Here is a 22870-nt window from a genome sequence, read left to right on the forward strand (position 1 = left end):
CAGAAGTGGGTGTGGTACTGTAGCCTACAGACTTCCTTCCCCTACGTTCTTCAATAAGATTGTACTTCCTTCCTGGAAAACATGTCAATTGGGTGTCATGTCACTGTTTTATTGACTGATTAGGGCAGAGGAAAAAAGAAAGAAACAAGTTCAATCTTGGATGCTCCCATTCTGTTGCCTGTTGTGCTTTCGGATAGGCATTTGGGGTAGAAAAGAGCCCTCAGAAGACTTTCTATCATTCTGTAAAGGCATAGGTCAACATGAATTATAGAACCCTTGCTATACTCCTTTGTCAGGTCTTAGATGCTATTTGTCTTCCCTAACATGTCTACAATTTTATTTGAAAGTCAGTACTTGCAAAGTTAATGTACTATTACTTATTGCAAGGAGACTTTCCACTACAGACCAGAAGGAAAATATTTATCAAAAGAAGTATGGGTGTGGCAAGGGATCATGGGAGTTGTAGTTTTCTGGGTTCTCACGCATGCTCAATCAGTACTTGATTGTCATTGGCTGAAAGATCATGTGACATGTTTAAGCACTGTATTTAAACATCAATTCTGCCCTGGCACTTGGTTGTGCCACCGGCGGGGTTCGGGCCTTAAACAACACCTCAGATGGGGATCTTTCTTTGTTGAAAACTCAAATGGTTTGAATTCAGAACTATTCATTTATTTCAATGTGCAGAAATTTCATAATTTGTAGTTTGCTAAGGTTGGAAAAGACTTTTAGGTCATCAAGTTCAAAATTAAACACAAAAGCTATCAATTTAAGAAAATGTTTCTAGAAGTAAATTAATAATAGTGTCTTTAGAAACAGGTAAAAAATACAAGCTGCTAATTAAGTTGAAAAATTAAATATATAATGTCTTAAGTCCTACAAAAAGGTTTATACTCAATCTTGGATGAGTTGCAATGAAATATAAAAGTATTGTGACTAAAATCTTAGTACTTCAGAAACACTGCAAATGTTGTCTTCCTTTAAGTGTTGCTAGAGAATTCTGCAGTAGTCTTAGAAATGTAATTCTTAAGGAAATAGCAATATTTAATTTGAGATAATATCTAGAAAATTCCAAGTATTCATGGGAGCATCTAGAGCATTAAAGATGTAATCAGGAGCTGATCTTTGAGAGCAGTCAATTTGCACAGAAATCTTAAGTAACTCAGTATGTGCTGTAGCCACAGCTAATGGTCTGAATGAAGCTTTTCTTTCATGGCTCTGACCTGCTGCCTTGTTCTGAGCAATGGTGACTTACCCAGAGACTTTTTCCTTGATGAATCTGTGTAGCTGATTCTGTATCCCCGGAGAAAGCCCAAACGGTCTTCAGCAGCTATTTCGTTCCACTTCACAAGTGCAGAATGCTTTGTGATATTCAGAATTGTCACATTAGTGGGACCTGTCCTAGGAACTTAAAAAAACCAGATAATTATTTTAGTTCTGCATCAATACTTTTGCAATAGACATACAATACTGAAACCTAGCTGCTTCCTAGGGAGTTCCTTGCCAGATTCTAGATGCTATTTAAAGAGCGCAAGAGAAAGAAGAAATCCCACAGAAAAAAAAACTCATCTTAAAAAATACCAAAGTAGTAGGAATTGTGACTGTCTTACAAAGATTTTACTCCAAGAGCCACAGCTGTACTCATTTTGTCTTGCAATATGAGACACTACCAAACTGGGATTGGAAAATCTGACTTCAACCACCGCTAAAAACTGAGCTACATGGAGTAGCAAAGCTGAGCCCCTCTTTCTGTTATTTTTGGTAGTATCATGTATAATAAAAATATTTCTGTGCACCTTTCAGGGAGGAACAGCATTCAGGTCATTCACTGCCAGGGCATAACTGCTAAGACCAAACCCAATGCTAACTGAAGAATACTGTTCAGTCCCTGGAAAAGAAATTTTGTGTAGCCTATGGCTGCAGATAGGAATGAGAAGAAATACAAAGAATGAGGCTATACAAAGGGGAGGAATACCTCCTTCCACAAAGTAAAAGCGCGTCACTCCAAAAGTCTTTTCATGTCTTATGAAACTTTCACACCGACACACATCAGACGCATGTACCACTATTTTGTACAACTTATAAGGCTGAAAATTATCTGGAAAACAAATAAATGTGCATCAGGGTTTACTGAAAAGTTAAAAATTATAGAGGAGAGAAACTATAGCTTTAGAGTTTTTCTGTATAATTCTTACTTTCTGCGACACAGTATAGTATAAGTTTATAGTGCTTTGCACTGAATACAAAATATGTAAATCCGTCTTTAATGTCTTTAGATGCTTAATGCAAATTTTTTCAAAAGCAGGACAACACATAACATGGGTTTTCTTTTAAAAGGTGGCAGATCTGTTTATAGTCTCCCTCTGGAAGGCATTAGCTGCCAAAGGACAAATTAGGAACTAAAATGGTTATAGACACCTTAGTTCAAGCATAGACACTTTCCACTCAGCTAGCATATAAAAAAACAAGCAAAATAAGTAGATGTTGCAGAAGGACCAAGGAAAAGGTGCATTTATTTATAGAACTCTGAAGCTAAATGTTCTCTGTTGTACAAGTAAACCTGTCTTGAATGGCCTTTGCAAGAGTCACCTACATGACTTTAATCAAGATATTCAATGTCTGTCCCAAAAAGTGATCCCTGACTGCATCGTGCCTAGCTTGGTAAGCAGAATACGGGAGTTGAGAACTTAGGCTTTGATAAATATACCCATTGTGATAAAAAAAGAAATTAATCTTAGGGAGACTGTAACAGAGCAGTTTACGTTTAAAGATTAGCTTATCTAGGCACAAGATAGAAGTTTTTTTAAAGCCAGTGGTTTATAGGTCTGCCTTGAATGTGGGCAAGGAGAGACATTGTACCAGCAGTAGCAGTTTAGCTGCATTTCTTGCCCAACTGTGACCAGAAGAATCCTGCTGAAAGCTTTGCTTTTCATCTGCTGTGGTGTTGCTAAAAATTAAATAATGTCTCAGCACTGGACAAAGATTAAAATTGCACTTATGTGGATGGATCTTCAGTTTGCCCTTGAAAACAGAAGGAAAAATCCTACTGTTCCCAACCAAAAATAATCAATAAATGAAAGGATGCCTCCACAGGAGATGCACTGGTTGTTGTTACCTAGCGTGAAATTTCCAGTAGCTGTAGTTATTATTTTCATGTGCATATCCTCTTTACCAGTGCCCCAATCAACCACAAAACATTTTGGATTGTATTCTGGAGTCCAGGTGACAATGGCATTAGTTCCCTGGCGTTTGACATGAATTTGACCAGGTAAGTCTGTGAACAAACATACAATTAGAGATCAATAAACAGCAAAGCAGATTTCTCCTCTGATGCTTGCTTTCTACCATTTGCTCTTTTTTGAAGATTATTCATTAAGTAGTTATCATTGCAGGTGACTTACCTTGCTTATCTTAGTAAGGTTTCTCCTAGTAACTCAACAGAGAAAACTTAGCATTTAGTACTTCACAGTGTCTGGTGGCTCCAGTGTTGACTGCTGTTCATGACTTTTCCTTGTTTCCAATTGTCAGAAATTAAATGGCTGTTCCAAGCCTCAGGAAGAGGAGGCTTGGTGTTGCTAAATAACCTCCTGTGAGCCTGTAAGTCCTATACATAGAGCAACTATGAGATAGTTCTTGCCTGGGCAGGAGAGGAGGAGAACTGGCTAATGTCAGATATATCATACAAATTTCATACACTTTGCATATTCTGCAAGGATTTTAAACATTTTGACATTTTAAGAGATAGACTACTAAACTAGGAAAGACCTTCTGACTGATACTAATGAGGGAGAAGAGCAACCTGCCATTTTGGAGTAAGAAGTGGTAGACATAAAAATTCTCCATTTTATCTCCTGTCAGGAAACCAGTAAAATAAAGGCAAATTAAAGAAAATGGCTGTACTAGCTGAGCAAAAGTTGGATATGCTGAGAAGGAATTTATCTTGGGAATGTACTTTATGCAAGTATCTTCCCAGTAATTCACGACAGATACAGAGAACCTGCATAGAAATGCAGCCAAAGGGAAACAGATGTCTGGAGAGAGCCATGAAAACAGGCTGAAAGATTCAGTAGACAACTGATTGTCAGTCAAAAGGTCGCTTGAGGTGGTAGTACATAGTTCATCAGAAAAGAGCTAAGGGACTGAAATGTAAGGGAAAAATCAAGTTGTTACCTCTTTGCAGGGAAAAGGAGAACAGAATGAGGGGAGTGTGTTAGAAAATCCTGGAAAAGCAATCAGTTGTAGATATCAGAAGATCAACAAGGGTACTTACACACATCTTCACTTGTGAATGCTACAGCTTAATTACAAAAAAAGAAAATCTTACTGTGGAAAAGAGAGGTTTTCTAATATTGAAATAACTATAGCTCAAGATTGTAACACATGAAACTAGCTTAATTATAAGCGAAACATTGTTAAATAGTTCTATTGTTTAAATGAAAAAACTGTATATGTAGGCATCATAAAACCTTGCTCTTTGTTAAAATATGACAAGTACATTCCATCTGTTCCTTGTCCCATGTGCCTGTTAGAGTAATACTGAAATAAAAGACAGTAGCAGGTGTCCTAATAGTTAGTTAATTCAAAAAACTTAGATTTACACATAGTTCTGTGAACTTTTTTTAAACCATTGGCATGTACTTAGTGTTGAGAACAGTTCATAAAGCATTTTGCTGGGCAGATGTAGCACATAGTAATTTCTGTAGCTTGAGAAAGCACAAGTGCTAAACTGAATATTAAATTGCTTAGTCTGTTAACTTCTATTGAAATCCTTTCTTAAGAAACAATACTGACTCTCACTATGTAAAAATATGAGCCTAAAAAAATATTCAAGAGAATGCTTTAACCTATTCCAAAGTGTGTCAAAAAGTAGCCTTAGAGATTGCCCATAAAACTTCACCACCACTCTAGTGAAAGATTGATAAGGTAAGTACCTATTGCAGAGAATTCTGGGACAATGTAGATGGCTTGTGGAGATTCTCCTGCTTCATTATAGGCAGAAATATTAACTCTATAGTAAGCCATGGAGAGATTTAGAAGAATTTTTCTGTCATTGAGAAAGATGCGATTTGGTGAGTCACTGCAACTGTTGGGTATTCTTTCCACATTAACGAAATATCCAAGGATGTTCTCACTTTGTGTTACCTAGTAAGAGGAAAAAGATTGTTATTCTATAAATGTTGTTATGTCCCATGCAGAAAATCAAGAGGAATTTATTGTATAGACAAAATATAACTTCTAATGATGAGGATAAAATCATACTGTTTTAATTAGGTCATTAGGAATCAATAAAGCAAACCATTTCCTTAAAATTAAGAGCATGCTTAAATTGAGAGGATTTAAGCACAGGAATAAAAATTTCCCTTAATTGAGATCTTAGTTGTGTGTATCCAATTAGTAATAACAATAGTGAAGCAGCTGTAACGTTCTCTACATTTCACTGGAACATATCCCTCATTATTAGGAACTTAGAAGTTAATGAAAGGTGTTTAATTGAAATTTATGCCTCTGGGAATCTTCATCTACTTGGGCTTGATTAGGTATCTGGTCTCTTTAAAGAGAAATGCTAGTAATTACACTACAAATTTGGAACGTGTTAAATATCCAATTTCTGGGTAGTTCTGGTGGTGGTTCACTCATTATTTTACTGTACTGATCTTAATGAGAGATTGGAAAACGAGTGCACAGAAATGGAAATTACTACAATATAGATAGAAACTTAACTCAATACATGAAGACCTGTGAATTCTGCAAGGATTATTTCTGATATCAAGTTTGTCTGTTCTTTCTGGCGCAAAATTAAGTGTGTAGATACCACAAAACTGTAAGATTGGGTTATCTTAATGAAATAATTGGGCACTTTTGGAGTAACATAGACAGGAAGACATTTATTAATTTAAAAGGCACATGTCTTAAGAGGAATTTCTGATAAAGGTGGAAGGTCTTGAAAAAAGATGTTTTTCCCAAGATAAGAATGAGAGATTTAATAATTTTTCAATTTTATAATTTGATGTATTTTTGTCTTGCTATTTTCTATCACCTAAATCATCAGCATACAAATGCAGGGACTTTGGAAGCAAGTGTACAATATCCAATGCCTTTTGCATATAGAGTGTAGTCTCAACAGAATGAGAAATTCTGGTTTTCCCTATAAGGTAATAAATTAATAGCATGTACACAACAGAGGGTACTGAGACTCGAACATTACCTCCCACATCAGAAGAACACTTCTTCTTCCTGGAGAGATTTGCGTAGTTACATTATATGATATTCTTGGCTTATTCATGAGTTCTAGTAAATGTGGAAAAAGATGGAGACATGCACTCATATGAATTTCAACAGTATCTGAAAATGCTATTTCATATGACACAAGGTTTGTAAAGGATTTTACATTCGTGCTTATTCCCAGTAGGGTAAAGCTACATTTCACTTACTGTGAGGGACAAAAATCTCTTTGCTCCAAACGCAAACACAGTTCAGACCACCGTTGGCTATGCATCTGAGCTGAACGATGTATGAAGACACAGGATTTAAATTCAAAATGGTGATATTGACAGCATTGCTTTCTACGGGCACCTAAAAACAAAGTTTAATTTATGTGGCATCAATAAAATATAATCTCATATTAATTGTTTTCTCAGCCAAGGACCAGCCTTCTGACTGCAGCTGAAAGTAGGTATTCCTGCCATCAAATAGGAATTACTGTACATTCTAGCCAAGGTGTTTTCATTCTTTCAAAGCAATACCCTCTTTTTCATGAACTTGTTCTGTTCAGTCAGGACAGTAAGCAACTGCATGGGTCTAAATACTGTTTTTAAAATCAATTAGACATGATATATACTGAAAAATAATAATTTATTTAACTCTGAGCCTTGTTGGCATTCTCAAGAACAAGATGTCAAGGGAAAATTAAATATAAAAAAAATCACCTTATTCTCAGAAGTAACAGTATATCTAAATAGATCCATGTGACTGATGTGGTAAAGATCATGACTGGACTGAATGTGTGCCTGCCTATGCCTTAGCATAGCAGAAGTAATCTGCATCTGCATCTGATGATAGCACTGGTGCTCCAGTAACTGTACAGGGAATGGAATTTTTCTTGAAACAAAGATGCCACCCGTGTCTAAGGAAATCTCTGAGCTGGAAACTAGGAGAAAATATGATGAAAAATTGGTGTTAAATGCTTATTTTACACTCTTTACCAGATGTCCATTGGTGGCTGCTATCAGACACAGTATCCTGCATTAATAGACCTTTTGTCTGGTCAGTTCCAGGCATTGTGTTTTTTGTAGAAGTACTATTGCAGATTGAAATATCTGTGTTAGCATTTGTTTGTTGTAAACTTTTGTTTTCTTAATTATATATATTCCCTAAAAAAACACCCCAAAACCCAACCAATCAAACAAAAAACCCCTAAAACCAACAAAGCCCCAGTATGAGGTGACTAGCTCTTCCATTTAAATTTCTGCAGTGCTTTATTTTTTTATTAAAGTTAATTAATTAATCTCTGTGGCAGTATGCTCACCCCCCACCTCCAGCCTGACCTTTATTTCCTGTAACCCTGCTCAAGTGATAACCACCAGCAGCTGTCATAATGGGTGTGCCTGGTCATGATGGTTGCATCTAGCTTGAGGTTGATTCGAGGAAGACAGATAGCAACACAACAGCCAAAGCTAATTTGAACAATTTGTCCACCTAACCATAGTGCTGGTTAAGGTTCGACCCAAGTCAAGTGTGGAAGAAACTAATATCTGAAGTGAATATGCAAATAAGTCTAAAAGTGAATCATCTTACCCCTTAAATGGTGGACAGCCAAGGGCCTGTTGAGCTTTCCTGCACAGCAGTGGGGGTGCACACCAGGATCTCTTGAGTAGGGACACCTCTCAAGATTACTCCTCAAGACTGGGAAAATACTTATCCCATCAGATACTTGATAAGTGAATTGGAAATTACTGCACTGAAACTTTGAAATCTCATTTAAGTGATATAAAGAATTGATTGTGCATATATAATACTTTAGGCTTAAACTGTTGACTAGACCTGGGACTAAGTCTGGATCTTGAAGCTACTAAACTCCTGGGGCTCTGAGAATAATTTTAGAATGCAAGGGGAGCCTTTCTGAGCATCATGACCCAGTTAAAATGTCTCCCTGACAGTTCTATCTGACTCTATCCTCTATGCAGTAATCAAATGTTCCTTGCCATTTACTCTTATGAAACTGCTGTCACACTTACTATGAAATTTTGCTAGATTTCTGTTTTATGTCCATAAATACATTGCTCCTTCTTTCTTAAGAATGAAGTGTATTACTCCACCTGTGACAACTTCGTAGAGTTTTGCTAGCAGAACAAGCTTGGTCATGAAAAAATACCACTACACACAATATTACAGAAAGAATCCAAATCTCCTACAGAAGAAGAGGGAAGCGGAATGGATCCAAGTGTTAAAATACATTACATGTACATTAATCCTACTCTTGATAAACACTATTTCTTTTCTAGCTTTATATATGCTCTGTGTTTTTATGTTCACACTCACCCACCCTCCAGCCCCATTTGCAAGTGTAGTCTACATTCACATGATTAGGAGGAGATTACAGCCTAAATTCGTAGTATCAGATGGGACATGGGAGATAATGAATATTTATGACCTGTAGTGTTTAGTCATTCAAATTACCCACTGTGGCCTTATGTACCAGTCCTTCACAGTACACACATGAATCTCCCAATCTGCCCTGTCTCCAGAACGTGTAGGACATGCATTTGTACTGTTCTTAACCCTCTGTTCTTCCACACATCATGTAGCAGACCATCTGCACATAGTTATCTATCTATTGCACTCCTGGGTGGGTTATGTTTGGGTAACTGTCTGTCCTAGGATGGTCTAGGACTTGTATGCCAGTGAACAAGGGGACCCTTCCAAGACCTGCACGTTCTCTGTACCAGGGTGAAACCTTTCCCACATGGGCCTCTCACAGTAATCCTGAAGTGGCCAAACAAACTGGCAGTCAGCTATTAAAGAAATGGGAAGAGTCTTCTGAAATAAAAGGAAGAACGAGATTCTTGTAGTAAAGAGGAAGGAAGGAGGCTCCTAGATGAGCAGAGATGCCCAAGAAGTTGGAACTGTTGCTGTTTAAACATTGTTCTAGCTGGGGTTTTGTTCTAGCTGGTAAACACATATTCTTCATAGAAATAAAAATAACAGAACTTGAAAACCAGACAATTTCAGGGACTCAGTGATGCAAATCATGCATACATGCCTGCCTGCTTGCAAAGCTTTTGCATGATATTCTGGATGGCAATGAACAGGATAAGCAGTCATTGCTACTACATGCAGATATTATTGAAATGATGACTGTTTTTCCATCTCTTACTTAGTGCCTTCAGTTTTAGGTACTACCCTGTTGCTGCACCATATTGCATGTTCTAAAATGCTGCTGGAACTGATCTTGTATCCCACAACATCCTTCTCCCCAAATTGGAGAAGGATGGATTCGATGGATGTAATGTTAGTTGGATTAAGAATTGGTTGAATGGTCACATCCAGAGGGTAGCAGCCAATGGCTCAGAGTCCCAAGGGGCATCAGCAACAAGTGGTGCTTGCCACACCTCCTTGCTATCCATGTTGCGTGCTCTTTGGTACCATAGCACTGATGGCCTGCTGGATGTGCTGTTGACCTGATAGTGAGGCACCTCATGTTCTCATGTGGTTCTCATTTGTAAGTACTTACCACGGTCCACTGAGTGGATTCTGTGAGCGTCTCTCTGTATCTCAGCTCATAGGGTGTAGGGGTTGTGGGCGGGTCCCACTTTATTATCAACTGGTTTGTGATCTGATGAGCATTTATGTTAGATGGTGTCAAGCACTTCCCTAAAATGGGCAATATGCAGTTGTTATAAATGCAAGAGGAGCAGGAAAGCTTTGGTAGTTATGTCTATCAGGTGTGGTTTATAAAAAATAAAAGACTTGATGCTGAACACTGTAAGACTTCAAAAAGGATGGAAATTAATAATTACTAAATTGTTATGGTATCAACAAAATAGCATTTTTCCTCTTGCTTTTCTTTTGTGAATGCTTCTATTAATTTCAGGAGGACCCTTTTTCTAAGCAGATACTATTCTGAAAGAGGCTGAAGGGCAAAATCAAAATGTCAAGAGTACCTGTGTTAGTGAATTGTATAAAAAATTACCAGAACATCTTTCAATTTCAGCAACTGCATTTAGCTATATAATTGTAAGTGCAATTTTTATCTTTCTTTCCAATAAACACAAGGTAGCCAAAAGTGTCCAGCAGAGGTCACAGTGATAATTTGGGTTTCACTGGCAGTAACTCTCAGCAGTGAGAAGTACTGGTTTTTCTTGGACCATGATTAGTCTGGGAAGGTGAGGTTTTGGTGAGCTCTTAATATTATCTCAGTAACCAGATACTGTAGAGAATCTTTAATAAACATCTAAAAGATATAGTAAATAGGGCTTCTTTTTTCATATCTTCTCTGCAACACTGTGTATTGGTTAATGGCCTTCAAAAAGAGTTGAACTTTGAAAAAGTTTCTCAAAACTCTAATGCCCTATATCAAGGGTTCCTTAAGTGCACAGTACTGTCATCCTACTCTTTATAAACCAATAAAGAAATTGAGAAAAACATCAAAGACAGCACAGAAAGCTGGTTAAGTACTGTACACAAATATCACTATATATATTTCTCTGGATATTACTCTTTTATATTCCAGCATATTTTTGAAGTAAAACCCCTCTCCTGTAAAAGCTGATAGACTTCTGTTATTAACTTGATTCGAGGAAGCCAAACTGCAGGGTTGACTCCCTGAATCAATAAAAATAACAAGTATATATTGGGAGTTGAAATTTTGGAAATAATTTTTAAGAAAATGTGACTACTGCTTCAACTGGGCACTGTAGTAACATAACTTGTAAAGATGCTGTACCTGCTTTGCTTAGTAAAACTGAGATGTTCCTTCCTTTTACACAGCTGGCATGAGCGTAATTCACTGCTATCCAAATGTATGCAAATCGCTCAATGTAGAGATTCTTTCGTTCAATTGTGATGTAAGGGGATGATGTGTTTCGTTGAAAAAGTTTTCGTATTTTGTTCCTTCAGAGAAAAGGAAACAGAATGGAAAACATTTTTTTGGATTATAGTTATTCTTTCCTCCTCTGCCCCCAGAAAGCAACATTACAGCAAATGGTAGTTTTGCAGATACCTCTATGCATAATGTTTGTTGGCGAAGCCTAGCCATGATGATGATACACGTAATTCTGTATCTTGAAACCTTGAAGGTAAGGCATGAGCGCTTGAAACAGCAAGTGTAATTCCAGCACCCTAGTAACTGTAGCAAACTTAAACATGTAAATCTTTGTTGTGTGTTAAATTCCTTAAACTTGTAAGGCATAGCATGATACAAGACAAGATCTGTACTTAAAAGATTTATACTTACAGTGGGGTATATAGAGCATTTCAAAGCAATAAAATTATGTGGGAAATTACTTCATAAAGCCTTCCCACCCATCATAGGGACACCCAAATTCCTTTTGAAAAGCAAAATTTCTGAGTTATATGAGTGTAAATTACCACAAATGTATGAAAAACCTCTCACAAGCCTATCTTCTGTCTTCTGTTCCCACAAAGCATCAGTTTGATGAGATATTTAAATGTCACATGACTCAGCCCTCTAGACTTCTTCTAGTGTACTTAAGAGGTCTAATGCCTTACATACAACAGTGCTGCCTATTTTTTTCCTCCATATCTCTCTCTCTCTCATTCACTCTCTGCTGCACACAGGACAGATTTTTTTCCAAGGTTAAAGCTGAGCCAGTTCAGTGTTCTCAAGGAAATGGGCCAGCATACTAATTGCCTAGCTACATATTTCAAGTATTAAATGTGCTGATCATGATGCAATATTTAATAACTGAACGAAAGTACTTGAAGTTTTGCCTAGCTTCTGCTTTGGACTAGTTGTGAATCAGCCATTAATATTTCAAAGCATGATTTTGAATTCTTGGTTCGAACTTTTCTGTGGGAGTGTTTTTCTTTTATCTTTTTCTTCCTGACAACTAAATCATAAGGAGCAAAGGCAAGGAACAATTACAATGTCAAACTGACATTACATGCAGAAAGAAGTCATGTCCTCTTCTAGGTGAGGAAAAAAGCCCTTTCACATGTGCGATTTTTTTTCTTTTTTTTCCTTTTTTTTTCCTTTTAACACAATAGAAGAGGACAAAGGAAGTTTTTCTTTAAGACCACTGGCTTGAAGCCTAGGAGACTCAGTTTAAAATCCTGATTCTGGCTTGGAAAAATCAACATCTTTGCAAGGGAATTGCCTCCCTTTTCCCCCCGCCAACCTACTCTTTCACTCTTTTTTCTGCCTTCTCTGTTCATAACATCAACCCTGCAGCCTAGGAACAGCACAATCTGGTTTTGACTGAGGACTTAAAGAGGGATTAGTTTACGAATACTGCAGCAGATAACATCTCTACAGAAACAGAGCTGATTCACAAGTGCTTCTGCCATTCCAAGAAATGTGAGCTCCTTGAAGTCCCAAGAGGCAAGACAGCAAATACAGTGGGATTTGGTGCTTATTGCAAGTTGGCACCTGCAGCTACTTCAGTGGGAAAATACTGAAGGTGACGGAAGGGAGTAACCTCAGCCTTAAGGTGGTTGCTTTGCTACTCTGCAACGTGCAGAAGATCACACTGGGGAATTTCCCAGTGTAGTGACATTTTCTTAGATTTAGGAGATGTTCCTAACCACAGTTCACTTTTAATGATGAGTGGTGGGTTATGTGGCAAAATAATCAGCAATGAATATCAGAATTTGCCAACGGCAGACAGTGTTGTACTCCATGATACGGTCTCATGGCAAAGATCATGTCTTCTGATCTAAGTTCTCTATTTCTAAACATACTTCTAATCTCATGGGAGATCCCAAATATGTAGATATAAAATGAGGAAATCTAATTTTGTAATGCAGCTGCAATTGAAGACGCCCACATTTTGAGTAATCAGTTCAAGATTAACCCTGCAAGTTCATTCCATCTATTAAACCAGCACTTGATAGTTCAGAATGGCAAGAAAGTATGCCACATCTGACATCTCCTGGGATACATGCTATAACATAATACATAATACATAATACATAATACATAATACATAATATATAAAATAAAATCTTGGTGTCTGTTTATGTTTGGGTGGCTTTTTGTTTGTTTGATTCGTTTTTTACTCTAAATGCATCACTGTTGAATATTCAAAGCAAGTCCACAGGCAAACAAAGGTGATTGAGTAAGCTGATTTTTGTCAATAATGTTTTGAACAGTGTGTTGGAAGCATGTTAAGATGTATAATGACTCTTTGTATTGTTTTTGCATGGCAAGGTTTTGGTAGAAGGGAGCTACAGGGGTAGCTTCTGTGAGAAGCTGCAATAAGTTTTCCCCAGAGCCAACGCCAGCTGGCTCCAGAATGGACCTGCCACTGGCAAAGGCTGAGCCCACCAGCAATGTGGTAGCACCTCTGGGATAATGTATTTAAGAAGGGGAAAAAAGTTCTGCACAAGAGCAGCTAGGAGAGAGGAATGAGAATATGTGAGAGCAGCAGCTCTGCAGACACCAAGGTTAGTGAAGAAGGAGGGGAGAAGGTGCTCCAAGCAACGGAGCAGCAATTGCACTGCAAGCAGTGGTGAACACTATAGTGAGGCAGCTGTGCCCCTGCAGCTCATGGAGGTCCACAGTAGCACAGAAATCCACCTGCAGCCCATAGAGGATCCCACACAGGAGCGGGCAGATGTGCCTAAAGGAGGCTGTGACCCTGTGTTGGAGGCTGCTAGCAGGACCTGTGGGCCTGTGGAGAGAGCAGCCCAAGCTGGAGCAGGTTTGCTGTCAGGCCTTGTACTCCATGGGGGTACAGACTGTGCAGCCTGTGCATGAAGTGCTGCACCCCATGCGAGGGCCCACAATGGAGCAGTTCAGGAAGAACTGCAGCCTCATGTGAAGAACTCATGCTGGAGGAGTTCATGGAAGATTGTCTCCTGTGGGAGAATCCCCTTGCTGGACTAGGGTAAGAATGAGAGTAGAAAGAAGTGGCAGACATAACATGTGATGAACTGACCACAACCCCCATTCTCCATCCCCCCACACTGCTTGGTGGATGAGATAGACAATTCAGGAGAAAAGTTAAGCCCAGTAAGAAGGAAAGCATGGGGGGTAGATGTTGTAAGTTTTATCTGTATTTCTCATTACTACTCTGATTTGATTGTTAATAAATTAAATTCCTTTTCCCAGATCAAGTCTGCTTGGCCCATGATGATAATTGCTGAGTGATCTTTTCCTGTCCTTATCTCAACCCATGAGCCTTTTCTCATATTTTCTCTGCCCTGTCCAGCTGAGCAGGAGAGGGATAGAGCAGCTTTGGTGAGCACCTGATGTCTAGCCAGGGTTAATGCACCACACTCTTACCAAGCTCTTACCAAATCAATAGGTATTGAGGAGATGTAAAGAAAGATATTGACCAGTATTGTGTAACAACCTACAATGTGATGAAAAACAGTGGAGCAAAACTCTGGCAAGTGGGAATCATATAACAGCAATAATATTTTTTTGTTTTCTGAAATTACTCTTCAGACTTACCATTTTAAGTATATGGTGTAATTAACTGTATTAGGAGCGCTAGGTACTGGCAGCCAGGTACAGGTTAGATCCTCACTAAATTCTCTGTAGCACACCAATTCATTGTCCCAGTCTGGAAGATGAAAACACATGCACTGGAAAAGACTCATCACAGGTAATGATAGTAAACAGTTTTTACCATTAACCAGCTCAAAGGGACTATGAGAAACAAACCCAAATACAAACCAGTCCATAACCGGTTGACTAGACCCCATAATGGCTTCAAAACCATCAGTCATGTCTATCTGGAGTTTAGAAAAATGCTGGCTAAAAACAGCATTACTCTCGTACTGCCAGCCTTATAAAGATCACATTATAAAACAGGAGGAGCATAACATAATGTGCAAAATTATTTGTGATTAATTTTTGGAAGTGAAATATGAGGCTTTTTGCAACTAAACATATGCATTTTTCAGCTGAAATTAAACACTGATGACATTATTAAAAGAACTAATTTTTGGTCTCTAGCAGTTAAGTTTATTTCAGGTTTTCAAAAGCCTCTTATCAGAGATGGTAATGATAAAATATGATTGTTGTCCTTTTGTTTTGTGTCCTGCTGTCTGAACTACTAGTTCAGAAGAATCAGACATGATGTCTCAAAGTGCTGCCCCCACTTTGAAAAAAAGACCCAGAATTTTTTGTTGTTGTTGTTCAGAAAAGTAGATAAGGATCTTAACAGGTACAGGATGCTTATGGTGATAAAAATGAATTTTTCCTGATAAGTAGAGTCAGTTGTTCTTTATGCTTATTAGGTTTAACAAATTGCCAATAGCCTATCACTCTTGAATAAGAAATGCTTTTTTATTTGATAAATAAATATGCATATGTCTGGAGCTGGTGTTACAGCATGGTTATGGTATCTCACAACCTGAGTTATGAGATAAAACACCAGTCCTCTTTTCCTCATTCAGAGCAATTTCTTCCCACAACTTGAGTTACTGAGTACCCTTGGTATTCCTTTCATCATTGAGATGGCATATGTATATTTAAGTTAAAAGTTCTTTTGGTTCAAAAAGTGTGTCAGATAAGTACAGCTCTGGCTTTAATACCCTCACTCTATGACACTGCTCATACCAAAAGAATAGTGTTTTTCTAGTAAAGTTATGCTGTATCAGTTCAGGTATGTATGGCTTCTTTTCAGGAAGGTGGAGATCAGCTCTTCCTTGTTTCTACAGCAATGTGCAAAATTATTGAAACCTTTGCTTTTTCAGTGTGGCTGCCAAAACACATCTTGTCCTCCTCACCCATGGACATGGTGTTATAACAACATGCTGGGAAAAACAACAACAGCTCTCACATTCTTCTGTTTTGCTCTGAATTAAATCCTTCACCTTATTGGTGTTTCTTTGTTCTTGTTTTGAAGAAAAACCTGAAAACAAAACCTTTTTGGAACTTCTGCAACCCTTCATGTCAATACATGGATAATATACTGCTCCTGGAATTATTTGAAATAACAGTTCTATTACCTCAGAATCAAGTGGTGACCACAATGTTGCAAGCAACAGGGGATTGTACTGTTCCTCATGCTCTAAGTTTTACAAACTCCCTCTGTTTTTCTCCATAAGATTATAGTATTAGAGTAGACAAAAAAATAATAGTAGATTTTATGTGTGAAAATAGTGTATTAGCTCAACTAACACCCCACAGCACCACCCCATCCCAATATACTGAAGTTTTAAGTTACTTTCTCCAGATGAACATAAGAAATCTTACACAATTTTATTTTCACTTGTCCTGTTTGTGGGTATTAGTGTTCACATGAACATTCAGTTTTACTCTAATACTGTCTTTGTTTTACTGTACTGCTTTACCTTAACATGTATATTATTAATTCTTCCTAGCCCTAGCATACTGCTAGTCCTGTATCATGACTGTGCTCCAAGAGCTGTGCAAAGAAAGAAAAAAAGAAAAAAATCTTTCGTCTAAAGAAAACACAAATCAGTTTCTTCATTAGAAAAACAAGCAAAACCCTGAACAAACAAACAGCCCCCCCAAAAACAAACAAACAAACAACAACAACAAACAAAAATCACGAAACCCCAAAAACCACAAATCAAGCAAAAAACAACGCCCTGAATTGTTTTTCCCTCTAGAATGTTCTGTTCTTCCTGCATGTCTTGTGTTCTCAGTAATGCTTTAGTGGAATTTAGTCTGGATGGCTAATTGCAAGGATTAGAAAATTATCCATAGCTAATTTCAGAAAAAAATGCTCCTCCTGAAGATGTCTTGCCCACAGTCACTGTGTACTCAAAAACCTATCACCTCTGCTGTAAGAGTGTAATTAATAATATCATGCTCTCTTGCTGTTAGCAAGTAGGGTGTTCCCATCTACTCTATTAAATACAGCACAAATTACATCAGATGAGCACCCACTGCTTTGTAAAAAATCTCTATTGAAATGCGTTGGACCGGTCCTTTTCTCCATGATCAGTAATTTATCAGTTAAATGGAAAGCATAAGTATCTGTCACACATAAACATTACAGGTCCCGCGGTCTTTTGAAGCCGTGGTTATTCCCGGCGCACCGGGTGGGATTCACTCCCAGCGTGTCGGTTACCCCCAACACTCCGCCGTCACGCGGATACACCTGCCTGTGCTCCCCCGGGCGGATTTTCCATTCAGAAAACGCGGGCGGTTGTTTTGGGGTGAAACCTCGGGGCCCTGTGGAGAGGCGGCCGCGGCCTCCAGGCGGCGGCAGGACCCGGGCGGGGCCGTTCGGACCCCGCGGTGCCACCGCCGCTGTCACCGCGCCGGGGCTGCGGGAGCGGCATTACCCACCTGGGAGCTGCCAGCAGAACGAAGAGTTCCAGCTCGTGCAGCTGCAGGAATCTGGAGAGCAAAAAAAAAAAAAAAAAAATTGTTTATCAAGACAACTGTGAAAGAATTAGGAAAAATTGTTACCGGTGGTTGTTTCTCCTACCCGCAATTTGGTCATGATTTTTTTTTTGTACAACCTCTTCTTTGAGTAGCATTAAGCATTTTTACTATTTATAAGCAGCAGTAAGTGGTGCAGCGTATGAAAACTCACCTGTTGCAAGTAAAAGGACAGCTGTGAGCAGAGAGTTCTTCATCTTCTCTGTATAGAAGCGTAATGATTACAATCAACATTATGCTGTCTTCAGTCTATTTTTCACACTTCCTCTTCAGACTTCCTATTCATTCTAACACCTATACTCTTACTGGCTGAACACAAGTAATAGGTCTATTGATGATAATGCGAGGGACACATGAGCTCCATATTGTACTTACAAAATCCTAACAACCCCTCTGAAAACCAAGAGGTGCCTTGGTGTTTGTAAGTAGTCACAGTGAGATTCTTGTTGGTGTCTGAGGTACAGTACAAATCTGAGGTACAGTACAATCAGCAGTACAAACTGATTTAAGCTTATATAGGTACTTCAAACTGCTTTGAAAATCCTAGACTAAATGTCAAAGCAAATTAGAGAGATTATCAATTAAAAGGAAGTCAGGGTGTTTGACTGACTCTACTATTGAATGCTTGAGTACTGTAAAAAAATCCAGCAGAAGACCCGGACTGTCTTCACTTTCTAACTTCTCTCTTTCAGTGTAATTTCACCACTGCAAAGATACAGTGTCTATATTGTTGGTACCTATGCTGGGGGCTATAACGCAACCAAAAATCACCACAGGTGAAAATCAGGTGTGGCTATAAACACCATTAAGTCAGAGAACATTCTGAGCACAGAAGCCAGCAGAGCCACAACAGCTGTTACTGTTAGAGACATAAAGGGAAATTTTCAGAAAATTTCATTACTGTGGGAAATTTCCCTTCTGGGCTTAGATAGTTGCTATCAGAGATTGGATCCAGACCTACCTGAAGATAGTCAAATTATTGACTTATCTTGGCAACCATGGTATATTTCAGGTTGAGTATTGAACAGGAAAAAAAAAAAAAATCTGCTTAAAATTAATCACTTACTTAAAGAGAGAGGTTTGTGAGCATGCTTCTAAACATGTTCTACAGTAGGAGGGGGTGACTAATGCACCAACTATATCTTATCAGATTTTATGAAGGATGTAGTCATGAAACGCAAGTGAACAAGGAATTCTACTGAGTGCTGTAGGGGGTTTCCATTTGATGAATTCATTGGGGTTGGGAGTAAGCTCCAAAATGTTGAAGGGTAATGGATACAATGTGTTCATGGAGTTTCAAAACACCTACTATTATCTGAGTGACTCAAAAATCAGCCTTGACAATGCTTCCAACAGAGAATAGCCAAGAGGACAGTGTCAACTAGTGACCATTAGGAAAAACAGACAAAGAAAAAATGAAAGTCATATGTGACAGATTTTGACAGGGGGAGTTGAAGAGCTAGACACTCAGAATAACACAGAAATCAAGAAATGGAGAAAACTTTAGGAACTCTATGTATTGGTTTGATGTGCTCAGCATAATCATATTCAAAATAACTTATCCCAAATGAAAACCACATAAGTAACTCAATGCAAGAGCAGGAAACTGGATTTAGTGTGCACAGAATTAGGACAGAGCATACTGGAGAGGAATAAACTCAGTAAGGCAAGTTCACATCATCTTTACTGGAGCTCTTGGTCTCAGTATTAATGTCATTTAAAGAAAAAACAGTTAATTCTAACACATACAGAAAATACATCACCAGTCAAAATAGCAGAGGAGACATAATCTTGAAAACTGGAATTTTGCATTTGAGTGAGGCCACATTTTTAATTATAGCTCAGCTATCAAGTTGAGTAACCTTTTAATGTATAATAAAAGGTGAATTGTTATTTTTGAGGTAAATTTTGCATAGAACCACTTTTTCGAATGTTTAATATTTCAGCTTTTTCACCACTATGAACTTCTCTCAGAAGTCTAAATGCCTTAAGTTTTCCTGTTATTCAGATGAAGATAAATTATGCCATGTTCTGTGATATGCTCAAAAGTGCAGGACTGGAGGACACTACCAGCTTTGCTTCATTTGTGACCTAAATGTTTTTTCAGACTTAGGTTTATGTATCCTTATAGATGAGGTTTTCTCTGAATGCTTTTCTTTGTCATTTGCTTATATAAGTCCTACAAGGAAAGACACGTCAAGGTCCTAGTCTCCCCAGAATGCAATCTTGAACTAAATGAACCTTTCAATTTAGACTGGATTACATAATGGAAATCAATAGAAAACCCACAGCATCTTCCTTTGTTCCCTGCCCCAACTTGATGTGTTACTCTTGCCCTTCAAAGGGAAAACAATCTCTGAAGACAGGTGGGCTCAGCAAGGAACATGCCACTGGCCCCCTCATCCTACATTCAGTATTGTAGCAAATGCAAATTCAGTTTTGGCCTTTTAGTAATAACTGTTGAAGTCCTGTGTCTTTTCTTTATGGATCTAAAGTAGAGTCACACTCTTTTTTCACAAGTTATTTCTCATATAACTGCTTCCAATAAGCAGACCTCCAGGTCTGTAAAAGATGTGTCAGATTTTTACAGAAGGTTTTTTTCCCCCTGGACAAATACATGAATATCTGAAATCAAAGCAATTCTTATATGATCTTTCAGGGAAAAAAAATTCCCACTCGGCCCTCAGCTACACCCCCTGGGGGAAATTTGCTGTTATAGGGAGAGTTCCACCACATGATGAAAGAGAGTCTCTTTCATCCTTTCCGAGTTCAAGTAACATTGTGAAGCAGCTTGTCATTCAAATAATTCTGTTCTATCTTAATGAAAATCACAATTTTTACCTTCACACATTGACTATGCAGAGGCCATCAAAAAGTTTCAGTAAGAGATCTGTCCTGGAAGTTAAAAAAATTCCAAGTATGGATAGTGTCCCTGAATAAACTAGACAGCCAATATAGAGTGCAGAAGAAGCAGAGATTTACGTAATTGGGTGAAGATTTCTTTGAAGAAAAAAAAAAAAGAAAAAGGAGAATACTGAATTGATTTCATTAAGATAAATGTAGACTAAATTCTGCTTATACTGGAGTAGATCTGGGGTGTCATCATCATTGACAGTGATGTGATGTGGAGTTTTGCCTAGTGTGTCAGCTAGAATATTTATGAGGGTTGAGGTGGTATGATAAGATGAGACAGGCAACTTCTCTTCACTGCAGCACCACAGTTAGTGCTACAGGCTTGTCTGTGGGATGATGGGAGGAAATTGTCTCTGGGGTACCTCATACCAGTGGTTTGAAAACAGAATTTAACAGATATATGGTGACTGAGCTGTGTGCAGAACAAGAGTCTTCAGTATGTGATTTGACTTGGAAACAAGATCTTTACCTCTGCTAGATCACATTTAAGCACATCTTACTTATCAGTTTTAATAGTCTATGACTGCTCTGAAAATATAATGTAAGGATGTGCTTACATATGTGTTCTTTATCTCTTCCTGTGCAGCCAAGAGGAGAATCAAGGATCATCCTTAACTTACTCCATCACTCCATTTGAGATTTTATTAAATGCTTATTAAAGCTTTCAGCACACAAGCAGATGAGAAAGAAAATAAATTTTCTTCCTTACCATCCTGTTTGTCTTACTTAGTGGTCCTGCATCTGCTACAGAAAGTTATTTTGGGATATGTGATGCGGAAACAAAGAGAAAAAAGCTTGTCTGTGCTCTTCCTATATACAGTTTTGGGAGTAAGTTTTTCCTTTTTGAAGTCTACACATAACTATTGTAGAAAACAATTTTGGAGAAGGTCCAGGAAAGCAGTATGAAGAAACTGGCTTAGTACAAGGCAGAAGGTTAAACTTTTTTAACATATTGTTCTGTGTTCATGGAATTTTATCCTACTAGTTCATTTTTACTAACAGTGCATGTATTTGCACTGTTAGTGACTGTGAAACAGTCAAATTTTCTCCATGAGAATTTTTCTGGATGAATTTCATCCAGCATAACTGGGCTGTCACGTCATTAGCTTTTCTTAATTCAAATGTTTTCAAGTGTCTTTCCTGGCTTGGAACAAAGCGATTTAAAAATAGAAATTACGGTTAATTGAGTCATGAAGGTCTTCATGGGTACTCACTTGTGGCTTTCTTACTCTTGGCCATTTTATTTTTCCTCTCCCTATTATTACCGAATAGATAACCTGGAGGAATTTGTTTTGAGGGATCATTCAATTAGCTCTATCAAAAATGGCTTCGGTCATCTTAAAATAATTCGCAAATAGCTATTTGCTATTCATGTGTAGCATAGAAAGCCAGGGAGGGGCTAGATTTGCCAAACTCAAATAATAATATCATGCTTCTCATTAGCTCCTGTATCTTCCAGAGCTCAGTGATTGCAACAGTTGCTCAGAAGGTGGAATCCTTTAAGCTTACTTTGACTACAGGAGAGCTTTGCATATAGGATTAACCACTATGCTTCAAGGCACCCCGGCATGACCTGTTTTGATTCTCCCCTCCAAGATTTTTCTGCTTTACAGCAGTAATAATTGATATACAGAAATCCCTTGAACAACGATTTGTAACTAATAAGCCATGTCTCATTTAAGGTTTTTAACTATTAAACTAAAGCATCACATTACAGAAAGAGTGACCAAAGAGTGCCCCTACCCAAAAGATGTAGTTACTATCCTAGTAATTAAGGTATACTTTTGACAGCTCAGAAATCCAGACTTCTGGTTTGCTTGCATAAGAATTCAGATGTGAGCCAAACATGTTTATAACTTCTGGTTTTTATCTGCCTGCCAATAGACTATTTAAACAACCATGATTATGGCCCCTTTGGAGAAAAAAAACCCCTATCTGTCCATAAACTCTGTGAACATGTAGGCTTTTTTGTAATACAGTGTGAATGTTCCCATTCACTCTTAGCCTCCAGCTTAAGTTTGCTGCTGAGAACACAGAAGTACCAGGGATTTTGTGGCTGCATAAAGTTTCTCCTCTGCTATCAAAGGTAACAACTTCTTGCAATTTCTGTTATGAACAGAACTTGTTTTATCTTAAGGGTAGTGGGTTTTTCTATCCTCATACCTCATACTGGAGGCTGCTCCTGATTTTAGCAATCCCTGGTGAGACTTCCTTCTTCACTCTAAAATCTTTTCTTTGGTACTCGATAGTGATTATGAGCCTCTGTTTTGCTAGATTTAAACAAGTCATTCTTTTTCAGTCTATTATTACATGAAGAGCATTCTATTTTCCCTGCTATCTCATTAGTCTTCCTTTGGACAGTCTGATTTTCTGAGATTTCACTGCTAATAAAATGAAGAGAAACACCCC

At 38.1% G+C, this 22870-nt stretch overlaps 1 protein-coding gene across 1 annotated transcript in view; it reads right to left on the bottom strand.

Moving 5' to 3' along the window:
- Positions 1 to 17782, bottom strand: part of LOC135407341 (interleukin-31 receptor subunit alpha-like) — a 33688-nt gene extending 15906 nt beyond the window's left edge. Inside the window, exons 1-11 of the mRNA XM_064642305.1 lie at positions 17703 to 17782; positions 17453 to 17547; positions 14636 to 14747; positions 10943 to 11109; positions 9731 to 9870; positions 6432 to 6573; positions 6206 to 6288; positions 4932 to 5142; positions 3116 to 3274; positions 1976 to 2098; positions 1256 to 1408 (exon numbers count right to left, since the gene is read on the bottom strand). Coding sequence (XP_064498375.1) covers positions 1256 to 1408; positions 1976 to 2098; positions 3116 to 3274; positions 4932 to 5142; positions 6206 to 6288; positions 6432 to 6573; positions 9731 to 9870; positions 10943 to 11109; positions 14636 to 14747; positions 17453 to 17547; positions 17703 to 17782 — 1465 coding nt within the window. The remainder of the gene's footprint in view (positions 1 to 1255; positions 1409 to 1975; positions 2099 to 3115; positions 3275 to 4931; positions 5143 to 6205; positions 6289 to 6431; positions 6574 to 9730; positions 9871 to 10942; positions 11110 to 14635; positions 14748 to 17452; positions 17548 to 17702) is intronic.
- Positions 17783 to 22870: the final 5088 nt, after the last annotated feature.

This window comes from Pseudopipra pipra, chromosome Z, assembly GCF_036250125.1.
Source record: "Pseudopipra pipra isolate bDixPip1 chromosome Z, bDixPip1.hap1, whole genome shotgun sequence".
NCBI classification, from domain to species: Eukaryota; Metazoa; Chordata; class Aves; order Passeriformes; family Pipridae; genus Pseudopipra; species Pseudopipra pipra.